The 15,051-nt window shown below is 47.6% G+C and overlaps 1 protein-coding gene across 22 annotated transcripts in view; it reads left to right on the top strand.

The window, feature by feature from the left end:
* Positions 1–15,051, top strand: part of LOC106020188 (M1-specific T cell receptor alpha chain) — a 67,735-nt gene that overhangs the window by 26,807 nt on the left and 25,877 nt on the right. Inside the window, exon 1 of one of the 22 annotated variants that reach the window (XM_072028914.1) lies at positions 1,523–1,609. The exons of 13 other annotated variants lie outside the window; for them this stretch is intronic. In XM_072028914.1, the coding sequence (XP_071885015.1) occupies positions 1,543–1,609 (67 nt within the window). In that variant the 5' untranslated portion in view covers positions 1,523–1,542. Of the gene's footprint in view, positions 1–1,522; positions 1,610–1,754; positions 1,840–3,974; positions 4,060–4,644; positions 4,736–8,181; positions 8,270–10,106; positions 10,215–11,873; positions 12,003–12,405; positions 12,545–13,000; positions 13,141–15,051 lie in introns of those variants that run through there. 8 more of the 22 variants (XM_072028907.1, XM_072028912.1, XM_072028896.1 and 5 more) reach the window with 8 other exon arrangements.

The following is a 15,051-nucleotide window of genomic DNA, read 5'->3' as shown; positions in this document are numbered from 1 at the left end:
CTTAAAGCTCTCAGAGCTCTAGGAACTATGCATTGTCAGACTGGTTTCCTTGCCTCTTGGTGAGGATTTGCTTTTGTGATGGCAAAGCGAGCTGGACTTTTTGTAATGGGAGTAAATGCTGTGTGACTGGCAACTACAAGCTGACCTTTGGCTCAGGAACCAGGCTGTCTGTCCTACCAAGTGAGTGTGGAGCTTTCCATAGGTGTTCCATATGGGACTCTTGCTACAAATGCCTTCTCTCCCTTTGTAGGCTCTGAGAGCACCCTGGGTGCAGTATTTAATGAGGTTTGGGGCAGTTGGAGCAAAGCTCAACTTGAAGTCTGCGTGCTTTGGTCCTTGAGAATCCTCAAGTACTGACCTTTCTGAGGTCACACTGTCTGTTCAGAGGTTTCCTCTGCTGTATGTAGTTACTGTATAGTCATAAAACCTTTAGCGTGCTGTCTGAACTATGAATAGTGGAACAAAAATGTTCACATTTGGGCAAGGTACGGAGCTATCTGTGAAACCCCACAGAGGGTGGTGGATGTTATCTTACCTGTCCACCTGGGCCCAAGGTCAGATTTCCCACTTCATGTATTTCATGACAGTGTCTGCGTGGAGAGGTCAGAAGAACACGGCCAAAATAATAATGTTCTTGTTTGCACCCAATCCTCTTCCCCTTGTGAATGAGATTCCTGGGGAGATCGGTCTTGGTAGCAGTGAAACTCATGTTTGGTTCCTGTACTAGCTGTAGCTGCCAGTGTTAAAACTGCACGAGTGACAACTGTTACAGATAGCTGGGATGTGTGATTGCTTTTGTGCTGTTTCTAAAGCCTATCCAGACTCTCTGCTCCTGTACATTTAAGCAGCATCATTGGTTTCAGCTGCAAGAACATGTATGCCTATCTCAAAAGACACAGCAGGAATGCCGTGATACTGGAACAGCTCACGGTGTTTGAATGACCAGTGAGGAGGTGTCCAGAAGGGATCCCCTTATCCATAAGATGCTGGTCAGACTCCATCATGGCACAGGTGGAGGTGTTCCTTGTCTTCTTCCAGGTCCTGGCTTGTCAAGGCGGGAGATAGTCCTGGCTTCAGTTCAAAGGTTTTGATAGGAAGAATCTGCTCTCCTCAAGTTTCTTTGGAGAGTTATTGGCAAGAGAGCTGATGTTTTTTGCTGTGGTGTGAAGGACTTTGTTAACATGCAGAACTACAAAGTGATTCAAGGGACACGGAAAAATCCTAGTTTTGCAGATGAGTGAGTACAAGGAGTCCCCAGCATGGGATATTTCCCTTGCTCCACTATCCTAATCAGCCCTTTCATAATTCCCCAGGAGTTATCTGCAGCTGAGCAGAGCTTGTTCCTGGCTCTGAGAGCCCCTTAGGTGCCTATGGCTTTTCCTGAGCAGAGCTGATCTGATCTGGTCTTTTACTCCCCAGATTTCCCTTCCTCTTCCTCAAGCTGTTGATCAGCACAAGGATTGTCAGGTTAGACAAGCATGAACTGGAGAGAGGTGCAGGTTCTCCAGTGGTAGCTGGCAGGGCTTTTTGTAATGGGAGGAAATGCTGTGTGACACTGGCTACAACAAGCCTACATTTGGCTCAGGGACTAGGCTGTCTGTCCTACCAAGTGAGTGTGGAGTTTTCCATAGTTGTTCCATATGGGACTCTTTGTGTAGATGTTGTTCCATACATGTCCTTTAACTTCAGCTTTGCTATGCTGAAATGACTTCTCTCCCTTTGTGACTTCATGGTTGCAAAGCGAGCTGGGCTTTTTGTAGTGGGAGGAAATGCTGTGTGATTCTGGATCCTTAAACAAGCTGACCTTTGGCTCAGGAACCAGGCTGTCCGTCCTACCCAGTGAGTGTGGAGCTTTCCTTTGGTGTTCCATATGGGACTCTTGCTACAGATATTCTATTCCTATCCTTTAACTTCACCTTTGTCAAGCTGAAATGCCTTCTCTCCCTGTGCAAGCTCTGAGACTATCCTGGGTGTAGTATTTAATGAGGTTTTGTGTGGTTGGAGCAAATTTCATCTTGAGGTCTGCATGTCCTTGGGAAAGGGTGACCTGTGTGTTGCTGGGAAGGGTCTCTGCCAGCCACAGAAAGACCTTTCTTGTTATGGGTAGATGAGACCGTTTATTTAATGGACATTGTTGCTGTGAGTGCTGTCTTGAACAGGCTGAACTTTGGAGCAGGAACAAAGCTTTGTGTAATACCAGGTGAGTACTGTTACAGTTCTTAGTCAGCCTTAGTCAGCCAAGGCAGAAATAGCCCAGAAGGTAATGTTGGAGTGTAAGTTTTGGTCTGGTTTCCTATGAGTGTGCATAAGTCTGTGCCTTCTCTCTGGATATGGCAGAGCTGCAAGGTGCTGTGGGAAGAATTGATGGGAAAACAGGAGTTTGTTCCCTGAATGGTGGGAAAGCTATTTACAAAGGCATGTCATGGGAGGTTGCTTTGTGGGCATGGACAGCCCATACTCCAGCAGGCAGGGGCCTGAGCAAAGTCCTGGGGTTCTGAGGCAGGAGAAAACCCAAAGTGAGTGTATAATGCAGGAGCTGGACAGGTGAGGTTCTGTGATGGATCGTCACTAAATGTAAAACACCATGAGTACAAGCACTGAGCTCACAGTAGCCCTTTGTAGCAAAGGAAGGTACCAGGACCAGTTTTTCCTTGGTTTTTCTTTTTTGTAAGCTTGTGTAATTTCTGACTAAATGCAGAGCTGGTAATGAGCTGCTATCTGAATGTGCCTCAGTCTGCTGCAGTTCTCAAACCTTGTGCTTCTGCAGCTGTGGGGCTACCTGTGATGTGCTTTCCCTTGGGAAAGGCTTTGGCTTGGACAGAAACAGCAGTTCTGCAATCTCACATCTGCCAGTGAAATGCATGGATTGCCCGGCATGATGGTTTTCTCCATGCTTTGTGCACAGAAGCTGTGCCATACTCATGGTCCCCCTGATTCTGGGCAAGCATTAATGTAGGTGAGAGTTGTCACTTCTGGGGTTTAATTATTACAAAATGTGGCATGGAATGTTCCTCTGAAAAGTGTAAGTGAGCTAGGGTATGGATTATCCTTTGTTGCAAGTATTGTCCCTGCGCTTGAGCCTGTTTTGTCAGGGAGCTCCCCTGTGGTCTGATTCCAGGTGCTTTGTGCTTGAGATCACATGTAGGGCTGACAGAAACATTTTTGGAATGAGATGTTCCACAGTTTCTACAATGCGGGAAGAGGAATTTTTGGAAAGGAACTGTGCTTTCAGTTCTTCCAGGTAAGCAGCAAATTGCACTGAAAACCGAAGTGTCTTTTCCTTTGTCAAGTTAACCCAGAACACAGCCCGGCGGTACTGTGGGGACATGGGTAGGGATAGTTTTGGTGTTGCCTCTTAGTTATGGGCTCTATTACATCCCACAAATCTAGACTCTTAACCTCCACTTCTGGCCTAGGATCCTTCAGCCTCTTCCCACCCTTCTGGTGACCCAGCTAGCCTTTGCTACGCTCAAAGTTGGGACAAAGTGCCATTTATCCAGGAGCTGCCTGGGCTTTTTGCAATGGGAGGAAATACTGTGTGGCTATGGCTCTGCATACAACAAACCAACTTTTGGGTCAGGGACCAGGCTTTCTGTCCAACCAAGTGAGTGCTCTTCTCCAATATGTTGGCAATGTTTTGGTGGATTGAGGGGTTGCTGTGTGAGCACAGGAGATGCTAGCTACAAGCTTGAATTTGGCTGTGTAACAAGAATTACTGTTAGGTCACGTAAGTGCTGCATGTGGCCGCACTTTGTGCTTTGTGCCAGGACTTTCCATGGGTGGTTGAGAGCTGCAGGGTGCCTGGGTGTTTGATCACAGTAGGTGACTATCTCCAGTGATCGGCTTTGCTTGATGGGAGTGTGCCAGGATGGTCCAACATGACCCTGACTGCTGTCCCTTTGTCTGTGTTGGAACACGTGGCTCCACACCAGCTCCCAGATTTTGCTGTGACCTGGCAAAGCTCACTGAGCTTTTTGTAATGGGAGGAAATGCTGTGTGACTCTGGCTATGGCAACAAGCTGACCTTTGGCTCAGGAACCCGGCTGTCCGTCCTACCAAGTGAGTGTTGAGCTTTCCATTGGTGTTCCATATGAGCATCTTGCTGCACATGTTGTTCCATTTACAACCTTTCACTCCACCTTTGCTGAGCTGTAATGCCTTCTCTCCCTGTGCAGGCTCTGAGACTTCCCTGTGTGCAGTATTTAATGAGGGCTTGGTTGTTAGGAGCACAGCTCAATTTGAGGCGTGCGTGCTTTGTTCCCTGTGAATCGCCCAGTGCGGACTTTCCTGAGGTCATATCATCTGTTCAGAGGTTCCTTCTGCTGTATGTGGTTGCTGTATAGCCTTAAAGCTTTTAGTGTGCTGGCTGAACTACGGACAGAGGAACACAAGGCTCGCCTTTGGCAAGGTTCAGAGCTCTCTGTGGGGACAGCGGGTGGTGGCTGTTTCCTTACCTGCCCACCTGGGCCCAAGGTCAGATTTTCCACTTCATGTGTTTCATGATAGTTTCTGCCTGAAGAGGTCAGGAGAAGGTGTCTAGATAAAGACCAAATAGTTTAAATGGGGGTGGGTGGCAAGGGTAACATCGGTTGTCCCTCTGTGGATCTATGTGGGAAAGCTGTTTTCTGGAGTAAGGCTTGCACAGGTTTTTGCTAGTGGATGTGTCACTGTGTGACTTCAACGTCCACCTGGAAAGCCACCTTTGGAAGTGGGACACAGCTGGTGGTGAAACCTGGTAGGTGGAAACCAGCCTGAATGAGTAAGGAAAGGAAAGTTGCCTTCCCTACTTTGACAAAAGAAACATTTTGAAGACATCCCTGGAGTGCAGGAGCAATGAGGGGATGATGCCTATTTTTATTGCTTTTTAATGCAGGTCAGAAAGTGGAATTGTGCTCACAATTCCTGCATCTTTTCTCTACATGGCACAAGGATGCACTCAGGAGTCATCTCAGCCAAAGCTGCAAGGGGCGACCACCAGAGACTCTTTTATAAGAAATGGGAAGCCAGCAAGCAATGCCTTTTATAAGAATAAAGTAGCACAGGGGAGAGATGGCTTACAGGGTTTTTGTTGAGAAGGCCAATAGGGTATAGCCAGTTCTGACAACCGAGTCAACACTGGTGGTGGGATTCAGCTAAGGATAAATGCAAGGAAATTTGAAAGTCATTTGCTGCTCCACCTTGTGGAACAAGTTGTGGCTTTGAGCTAGCATCAGGAAAGCAGAGGTAGACTGGTGAAATCAGTCGGCTTTTCATGGAGAGTGCTCAGGTAGCCGCAGAGGCCTTGAGTCAATAAGCCTGTGAGTATCCTCATTCTGCTTCCCGCTGACAGTTCTTGTTCTCTTTCAGTCATGTAGGAACACATGAGTACAACTAGTGTCCAGCTCAGGGTATTTCTTTTGTTCCGCTATCCTAATCAACCCTTTCCAAGTCCCCCAGGAGCTACAGTAGCTGAGCAGAGAAGGCTTGTTCCTGGCTCTGACAGCCCCTTCGGTGTCCATGTGCTTTCCTGAGCTGAGCTCAGCTGGACACATATTCCTCCGATTTTTCCTTCCTGTTCTACAAGCTGTTGACCAGCAGAAGGTTTGTCAGGACAGAGTAACAGGGACTGAGGAGAGGTGCAACTTCTCCAGTGGGGGATGGCTGGGCTTTTTGTAATGGGAGGAAATGCTGTGTGACTCTGGCTTCAGCAACAAGCTGACCTTTGGCTCAGGAACCCGGCTGTCCGTCCTACCAAGTGAGTGTGGAGCTTTCCATAGGTGTTCCATATGGGACTCTTGTTACAGATATTGTTCCATTTCCATCCTTTCACTTCACTTTTGCAGAGCTGAAATTCCTTCTCTCCCCTTGTAGGCTCTGAGACTGCTCTGGGTGCAATATTTAATAAAATTCTGGGTGGTTGGATTCAAGCTCAACTTGAGGTCTGCATGTCCTTGGGAAAGGGTGACCTGGGAAGGGTCTATGCCAGCCACAAAGTGCTTCATTGTTACAGGTAGATGAGAGCGTTTGGGTAGACCTTCTGTTGTGGTGAGTGCTGACTGGAACAGAATCACCTTTGGAGCTGGAACAAAGCTTTGTGTAAAGCCTCACAAGTACCATTACTCTTACACAGCTTTGGAGGGCAAGGCAGATGTAGCCCAGACAGTAATGCCGGAGTGTAACTTTTATTCAGGCTCCCTATGAGTGTGCACAAACCTGTGCATTCTGGCTGGGTATGGCAGAGCTGAAAGGTGCTGTGGGAAGTAGATGCAGCAGAGCAGCAGTTTGTCCCAGGAATGCAGGGGAAAACTACTTACAAAGGCATGGCAGGGGTGGTTGCTTTGTGGCCATGGACAGCCCATGCTCAGCCAAGCAGAGTCCCAAACCAAGTCTTGGTGTTTTGAGGCAGTAGAAAACCCGATGATTATAAGGCAGGAACTGGGCTTTTTGTTGTGGGAAGAATTGCTGTGTCACTACAGCAGTGACAAGCTGACCTTTGGCTCAGGGACCAGGCTGTCCGTCCTACCAAGTGAGTGTGGAGCTTTCCCTAGGTGTTCCATATGTGACTCTTGCTACAGATGTTGTTCCATTTCCATGTTTTCACTTCACCTTTGCCGAGCCGAAATGCCTTCTCTCCCCATGCAGGCTCTGAGACTTCCCTGGGTGCAGTATTTAATGAGGGCTTGGTTGATTGGAGCAAATCTCAACTTGAGGTCTGCATGTCCTTGGGAAAGTGTGACCTGTGTGTTGCTGGCAAAGGCCTTGGCCAGCCACATGAACGGCTTGCTTGTTATGGGGAGATGAGACCATTTGTGTAATGGCCTTTGGTGCTGTGGGTGCTGACTGGAACAGGTTCACCTTTGGAGCTGGAACAAAGCTTTGTGTAAAGCCTCGTGAGTACAGTTACAGGTATTACTTATCCTTTTTGGATGAGGCTGAAATAGCCCAGACAGTAATGTTGGAGTTTAAGTTTGGTCATGATTTTGTCAAGCACAAGCCTGCGCCTTCTCTCTGGGTGTGGTAGAGCTGTGAGGTACTGCAAGAAGAAAAGGCAGCAGAGTGGAAGTCTGTCCCTGGAACAGTGGGAAGGCTACTTACAAAGGCATGCTGGGGCGGTTGCTTTGTGGCCGTGGACAGTCCATGCTTAGCTGGGCAGGGTCCCAAGGCAAGTCCTGGGGTTCTGAGGCAAGAGAAAACCCCGTGTGTACATGCATAATGCAGGAGCTGGAAAGATGAGATTCAGTGATGGAATGTCACTGACTGTAAAACATTACGAGTACAAGCATTGAGCTCACAGTAGCACTTTGTAGCAAAGTCGGGTACCAGGAACCTGCATTCTGCTGGCTTTTTCTTCTTTTTTAGCTTGTGTAGCTGCTGACTAAATGTATTTTTCACCAGTCTTGCAGAGCCGGTCATGAAGTACTATCTGAACATGTCTCAGTCTGCTGCGTTTCTCAAACCTTGTGCTTCTGCAGTTATGGGGCTCTCCTGGTTGTTAGTTCCCTTATGACAGGCTTTCTGTTGGGACAGAAGCAGCAGTCCTGTTATCTCACTTCTGCGTCTGAAACTCATGGATTGCCTGACATGATGTTTTTCTACACGTTTTTTGCACAGAAGCATTGCCACACATATTGTTCTCCTGATTCTGGGCAAGAGTTACTGTAGGTGAAAGTTGCTGCTCATGGATTTTAATGAGTACCAAAGGCAACAGGGACTGCTAGGGAACGGATTTTCCTTTGTTGCAGGTAGTGTCCCTGCGCTTGAGCCTGTTGTGACAGGGAGCTCCGCTGTGGCCCTAGTCTAGGTGCTTTGTGCTTGAGGTCACGTGCAGGGCTGCAAGAGACATTTTTGTAATGAGACGTGCCATTGTGTGTCCAATGCACGTGCAGTCACTTTTGGAAAAGGAACTGTACTTTCAGTTGTACCAGGTAAGAAGCAATTTATGCTGAAAACCAGTGTCTTTTTCTTCTTGATGGCAACCCAGTGGACTCCCCAGCAGTACTGTGGGGAGATGGGGAGGGGGAGTTTTGTGTTTTCCTCTCAGTTTTGGGACCTTTTTCATCCCATGAAGAAAGACTTTCAAACTATACTTGTGGCCTAGATTACTTGAGAACCATCTTACCATTTTGCTGCCCCTTCTTGCCTTGTCATGGCTCACCTCAGCCTTGGGGACAAGTGCATATTCTCCAGGAGCTGCTGGGGTTTTTGTAATGGGAGGAAATGCTGTGTGGCTCTGGCTCTACATACGGCAAATTGACCTTTGGCTCAGGAACCAGGCTGTCTGTCCATCCAAGTGAGTGCTCAGCTTTCCTGTTTCTCCTTTGTCAAATGTTCTTACGTATCCTGGGTTTCATCCTGTATACATCCATGTGTTATCCACACCTCCTTGCAGAGGGGAATGAGAGTGTAGGCACTATTTCATTTGTTGTGAACAACGTAAGCTATCAAAGGTGTCTCTGAGATAATGGTCTTTGATGAAATCCCCATACAAGTGAGCAATCACCACTGAAACATGCTCTTGTGAGTGAAAATGTGAGTGGCTTCATTTTTGCCCTGTTCTTTGTTGTTTTGTAGGGATGAAGTTTGGGAACGCATCTCAGCTATTCTCCAGACATACTTAGGACTTGGTTTCCCCACATGTCCCAGTGCCTTGGGCTCCTTGCAGTTCTTTATGGCACCTCATCTCCCTTACATGCCTGGTTCTTTCCCTCCCATGGCTCTGAGCATTGTTGTCTCTGTGTGTCTTGGATAACTGATGCTTCAGGCAACTTTGGAGTCATGCTTCCCTTGTCCCTCAGGCTCTTCCGGAGCCTGCAGTGAAGCTGTGCAATAGCACTGCAGAAAAAAAGTGCATGCAAGTAGTGGGTGCTGGTCTTTGTAACATCTCGAAGCTGTCTCAACACCTTTTAACTGTAATGTGACAGAAAGGTAGGGTTTGGGATGAAGACAGCCCCTATTGCCAGTGTTCTTTCCTGAGCTGGGCTCTTCTGGTCCTGTCTTTTCCATCTTCTCCTCCTCTCCCCCAACAAGTGGAATGGTGCATGGTTTTGCGGTAGTGTGCACCACTGAATGATGTAGAAAGGGCAATCTGGGGGACAGTAGATCTTGACGTCTGCTGACAGGTTTCTGCTTTGTCCAAGGGAAAAATGTCAGTGCTCAGGCTCCCAGGAACAGTGGTCTCCTACCTCTGAAGGGATGTAGAATTGTGTATAGTACTAGTTGAGATGAAATGCACTGTGTGAACTAAGGCAAGATCAACTTTGGGAGGGGATTCTTCACGTTTTGCCTAGAAAGTGCCACCACCACTTTGTAGTCTCCTTCCATGTGGGGCAAACCTACCCATTTTACAGCAGTCTTCTAAAAAGGGGTTTGTCCCATTCCATTGGCCCTGTGGTGCTCTAGGTCTCACAGAGAGACTGGGGAGTCCTGACTTCAGGACGCAGCTGGCTCTGTTACCTGCATCACTATGCAGCTGGTCTGTGGACAGCAAGCACTGCAAAGATGTTGTCACGGTTTTTATGGATTGAAGGGTTGCTGTGTGAGTGCATCCTTTGATGGGAATGTGCCAGGATGGTCCAACATGACCCTGACTACTGTCCCTTTAGCTGGGTTGGAACATGTTGCACCATACCAGCTCCCAGCTGCTGCGACCCCGTGGGGAGTCTCTTGTATGTCCTATGGTCCTAGCAGGGTTTGTGCATGTGGGAGTGGGTGGGAAGCACTGTGTGAATGCTGGTGTTTATAGCAAATTCTCTTCTGGGAGCAGGACAAGACTTCTTGTAGTGGCCAACAAGCAGTCTCTGATGGGGAAGGTGTGCCTAAAGCTTGTAAAGTCCTTGTAAAGTTCCAGGGATTATGCATTGTCAGACTGATTTCCCAGCCCCTTGGTGGGGATTAGCCTTTATGATGGCAAAGCTCACTGAGCTTTTTGTAATGGGAGGAAATGCTGTGTGACTAACTTAAACAAGCTGACTTTTGGCTCAGGGACCAGGCTGTCTGTCCTACCAAGTGAGTGTGAAGCTTTCAATAGTTTTTTCAAATGTGACTATAACTATTGGTGTTGTTCCATTTCCATCCTTTAACTTCAGCTTTGCTGTGCTGAAATGCCTTCTCTCCCTTTGTGCCTTTGTGATGGCAAAGCGAGCTGGGCTTTTTGTAGTGGGAGGAAATGCTGTGTGATTCTGGATCCTACAACAAGGTGACCTTTGGCTCAGGAACCAGGCTGTCTGTCAAACCAAGTGAGTGTGGAGCTTTCCTTAGGTGTTCCATATGGGACTCTTTCTACAGATGTTGTTCCATTTCCATCCTTTAACTTCACCTTTGCTGAGCTGAAATGCCTTCTCTCCACTTGCCTGCTTTGAGAGTGTCCTGGGTGTAATATTTAATGAGGTTTTGGGTGGTTGGAGCAAGTTTCATCTTGAGGTCTGCATGTCCTTGGGAAAGGGTGACCTGTGTGTTGCTGGGAAGGGTCTCTGCCAGCCACAGAAAGACCTTTCTTGTTATGGGTAGATGAGACCGTTTGTGTAATGAATGGCCTTTGTTGCTGTGAGTGCTGTCTTGAACAGGCTGAACTTTGGAGCTGGAACAAAGCTTTGTGTAAAGCCTGGTGAGTATTGTTACAGTTCTTAGTTAGCCTTGTAGGATGAGGCAGAAATAGCCCAGATGGTAATGTTGGAGTGTAAGTTTTGGTCTGGTTTCCTGTGAGTGTGCATAAGCCTGTGCCTTCTCTCTGGATATGGCAGAGCTGCAAGGTGCTGCAGGAAGAATTGATGGAAGAGCAGAAGTTTGTTCCCTGAATGGTGGGAAAGCTATTTACAAAGGCATGTCATGGGAGGTTGCTTTGTGGGCATGGACAGTCCATGCTCCAGCAGGCAGGGTCCTGAGCCAAGTCCTGGGGTTCTGAGGCAGGAGAAAACCCAAAGTGAGTGTATAATGCAGGAGCTGGACAGGTGAGGTTCTGTGATGGATCGTCACTAACTGTAAAACACCATGAGTACAAGCACTGAGCTCACAGTAGCACTTTGTAGCAAAGGAAGGTACCAGGACCAGCTTTTCCTTGTTTTTTCTTTTTTGTAAGCTTGTGTAGTTTCTGACTAAATGCATTTTTCATAACTCTTGCAGAGCTGGTAATGAGCTGCTATCTGAATGTGCCTCAGTCTGCTGCTGTTCTCAAAGCTACTGCTTCTGCAGCTGTGGGGCTACCCGTGGTGAGCTTTCCCTCAGGACAGCCTTTGTCTCAGGACACAAGCAGCAGTCCTGCAATCTCACATCTGTCTGTGAAATGCATGGATTGCCCGGCATGATGGTTTTCTCCATGCTTTGTGCACAGAAGCAGTGTCACACACATGGTCCCCCTGTTTCTGGTCAAGAATTATTTTAGGTGATAGTTGTCACTCGTAGGGCTTAACAATTACCAAAGGCGACAGTGAATGCTCCTCTGAAAAGTTCAAGTGAGCTAGGGAATGGATTTTACTTTGTTGCAGGTAGTGTCCCTGTGCTTGAGCCTTTTGTGTCAGGGAGCTCTGCCATGGCCTGATTCCAGGTGCTTTGTTTTTGAGATCACATGCAGGGCTGGCAGAGACATTTTTGTAATGAGATGTTCCACAGTTTCTACGATGCCCGCTCAGTCACTTTTGGAAAAGGAACTGTGTTTTCAGTTCTTCCAGATAAGCAGCAAATAGCACCGAAAATCAAAGTGTCTTTTTCTTTGTATTGTCAAGCGAGTGGACAGCCCAGTAGTCCTGTGTGGTTAGGTGGAATGGGGATTCTGGAGAGTTGCTTTTCGGTTTTGGGCTCTGTTACATTCCACAAAGCCAGACTCTTAACCTCCACTTGTGACCTAGGATCCAAAGCCATCTTCTGCTGCCCCTCCTAGCCTTGGCACAGTTTGTTTCAGCCTGGAACACAAGTGCTGCTTCTCTAGGAGCTGCCGGAGTTTTTGTAATGAAAGGAAATGGTGTGTGGCTCTAGCTCTTCATATGGCAAATTGACCTTTGGCTCAGGGACCAGGCTGTCTGTCCATCCAAGTGAGTGCTCAGCTTTCCTGTTTCTCCTTTGTCAAATGTTCTTACATTTGACAATGTATCCTGGGTTTAACCCCATAGACATCCATGTAGTATCCACACTTCCTTACAGAGGGGAAGGGGAGTGTAGGCACTATTTCATTTGTTGTGAACAACGTAAGCCATCAAAGGTGTCTCTGAGATAATGGTCTTTGATGAAATCCCCATACAAGTGAGCAATCACCATTGAAACATGCTCTTGTGTCTCAAAATGTGAGTGGCTACAGTTTTTGTCCTGTTCTCTTCAGAGAGCCTGGGGCATCCTGGAAATGCTTCTCTGAAAAGTGCAAGTGAGCTAGGGAATGGATTTTACTTTGTTGCAGGTAGTGTCCCTGTGCTTGAGCCTGTTGTGTCAGGGAGCTCTGCCATGGCCTCAGTCTAGGTGCTTTTTGCTTGAGATCGCATGCAGGGCTGGCAGAAACATTTTTGTAATGAGACATACCACAGTGAGTTAAATGCACGCACAGTCACTTTTGGGAAAGGAACTGTGCTTTCAGTTGTTCCAGGTAAGCAGAAAATTATGCTGAAAAAATGAGTGGTCTCCCTTTTGCCATGTTCTTCATTGATCTGTGTGTGTGGGGAAGAACTTTGGAAATACAACTGGGTTATTGTCCGAGTATTCCTAGTACTTGGTTTTCCCACATGTCCCAGTTCCTTGGGCACCTTGCAGTTTGCTATGGCACCAAATCTCCCTTACATGCCTTGTTCTTTCCTTCTCTTGCCACTGTCAGTCTGGCTTCCTTAGACCCTAGTGGGTATTTGTGTTTGTGATTAGAATGAGAGCTGGGATTTTTGTACAGTCTGGGAGAACTGTGGGGACAGTGGGAGGGGGAGTTTTGGGTTTGTCTCTCAGTTTTGGGACCTTTTTCATCCCATGAAGCCAGACCCTTAAGCTCCATTTGTGGCCTGGAATCCTTCACCCCATCTTGCACTTCTGCCTACCTTCCTCGCCTTGGCACGGTTCAACTCAGCCTTGAGGACAAGTGCTGCTTCTGTAGGAGCTGCCTGGGCTTTTTGTAATAGGAGGAAATGCTGTGTGGCTATGGCTCTGGATATGACAGACTGACTTTTGGCTCAGGAACCAGGCTGTCTGTCCAACCAAGTGAGTGCTCAACTTTCCTGTTTATCCTTTGTCAGATGTCCTTATGTATCTTGGGTTTCCTCCCATATACATTCTTGTGGTATTTCCATCTCTTTATAGAGAGAAGGAGTGTTTAGGCACTATTTCATTTGTTGTGAACAACGTAAGCTATCCGAGATGTCTCTCAGATAATGATCTTTGATGAAATCCCCACACAAGTGAGCAATCATCATTGAAACATGCTCTTGTGCCTCAAAATATGAGTGGCTACAATTTTCCCCTGTTCTTTGCTGTTTTGTGGGGATGAACTTTGGGAACGCAACTGGGCTATTCTTCAGGCATCGTGAGGACTTGGTTTCCCCACATGTCCCAATGCCTTGGGCTCCCTGCGGTTTGTTATGGCAGCTAATCTCCCTTATATGTATGATTCTTTCCCTCCGATGACTCTGAGCATTCTTGGCTATGTGTGTCTTGGATAACTGATTCTTTGGAGTCATGCTTCCATTGTCCCTCAAGTTCTCCAGGAGCCTGCAGTGAAGCTATGCAATAGCACTGCAGAAAAAGTGCAAGCAAGCGGTAGGTACCTATCTCTGTAATATCTTATAGTTGCCTCAACTGCTTTTAACTGTAATGTAACAGAAAGGTAGGCTTTTGGAGGGAGACAGCCCCTATTGCCAGTGTCCTTTCCTGAGCTAAGACATTCTTTGCTACTTCTCCGCCTTGCCCCCAACAAGTGGAGTGGTGCATGGTTTCGTAGGAGTGTTCACCACTGAATGGTGGACAGAGGACAATCCATTGGGCAGAGAATCTTGTCTGCTGAAACGTTTCTGTTGTGTCCACCAGACAAAGATGGGAGCTCAGCTCCCTAGGAACACAGGTGGCCTGTCTAACAGAGGATGTTGGAAGGGCTTATAGTTCTTGTTGAGGCAAAAAGCACTGTGTGAACTACGACAAGCTCACATTTGGGAAGGGAACACGACTTCAGGTTTTGCCTAGTAAGTGCTACCACCACCTTGTATTCTCCTTCCATGTGGGGCAAACCCACCCATTCTGCAGTTGTAAGTGGCTACCTGGCACTTCTCCTCTCAGGCATGTAATGCTGTAGCTGTGTAGCTGCATGCAATCAGCTTGCATTTAGGTCAGGCTTTGAGTCAGGACAAAAGCAGCAGTTCTCTCAAAAAGGATTTTCCTATCCCATGAGCCCTGTGGTGCTCTTGGTCCCACAGAGAGCCTGGGGGGTCCTGACTTCAGGACGCAGCTGGCTCTGAGTTACCTGCATCACTGTGCAGCTGGTCTGTGGACAGCAAGCACTGCAGAGAGGTTGTCATAGTTTTGGTGGATTGAGGGGTTGCTGGGTGTGTGCAGGAGATGCTGGCTACAAGCCTGCCTTTGGCCATGCAATGGGACTTTCTGTTGGGTCACATAAGTGCTGCATGTGGCTGAGCTTTGTGCTTTATGCCAGGCCTTTCCTTGGGTGGCTGAGAGCAGCAGCATGACTGGGTTTTTGATTGCTGATGGTTACCACCTCCAGCGATTGGTTTTGCTTGATGGGAATGTGCCAGGTTGGTCCAACATGACCCTGACTGCTGTCCTTTTGGCTGGGTTGGAACATGTTGCACCACACCAGCTCCCAGATTTTGCTGTGACCTTGTGGCAAAGCTCACTGGTAATTTTGTAATAGGAGTGGGACAAGACTCCTTGAAGTGTCTGGCAAGTGGTCTCTGATGGGGCAGGTGTGCCTGATGCTCTTAAAGCTCTCAGAGCTCTAGGAACTATGCATTGTCAGACTGGTTTCCTTGCCTCTTGGTGAGGATTTGCTTTTGTGATGGCAAAGCGAGCTGGACTTTTTGTAATGGGAGTAAATGCTGTGTGACTGGCAACTACAAGCTGACCTTTGGCTCAGGAACCAGGCTGTCTGTCCTACCAAGTGAG

The sequence above is a fragment of the Anas platyrhynchos genome, chromosome 28, assembly GCF_047663525.1.
Source record: "Anas platyrhynchos isolate ZD024472 breed Pekin duck chromosome 28, IASCAAS_PekinDuck_T2T, whole genome shotgun sequence".
NCBI lineage: Eukaryota > Metazoa > Chordata > Aves > Anseriformes > Anatidae > Anas > Anas platyrhynchos.
The sequence above is the reverse complement of the archived record's forward strand: the minus strand, read 5'-3'. Positions and strand labels throughout refer to the sequence as shown.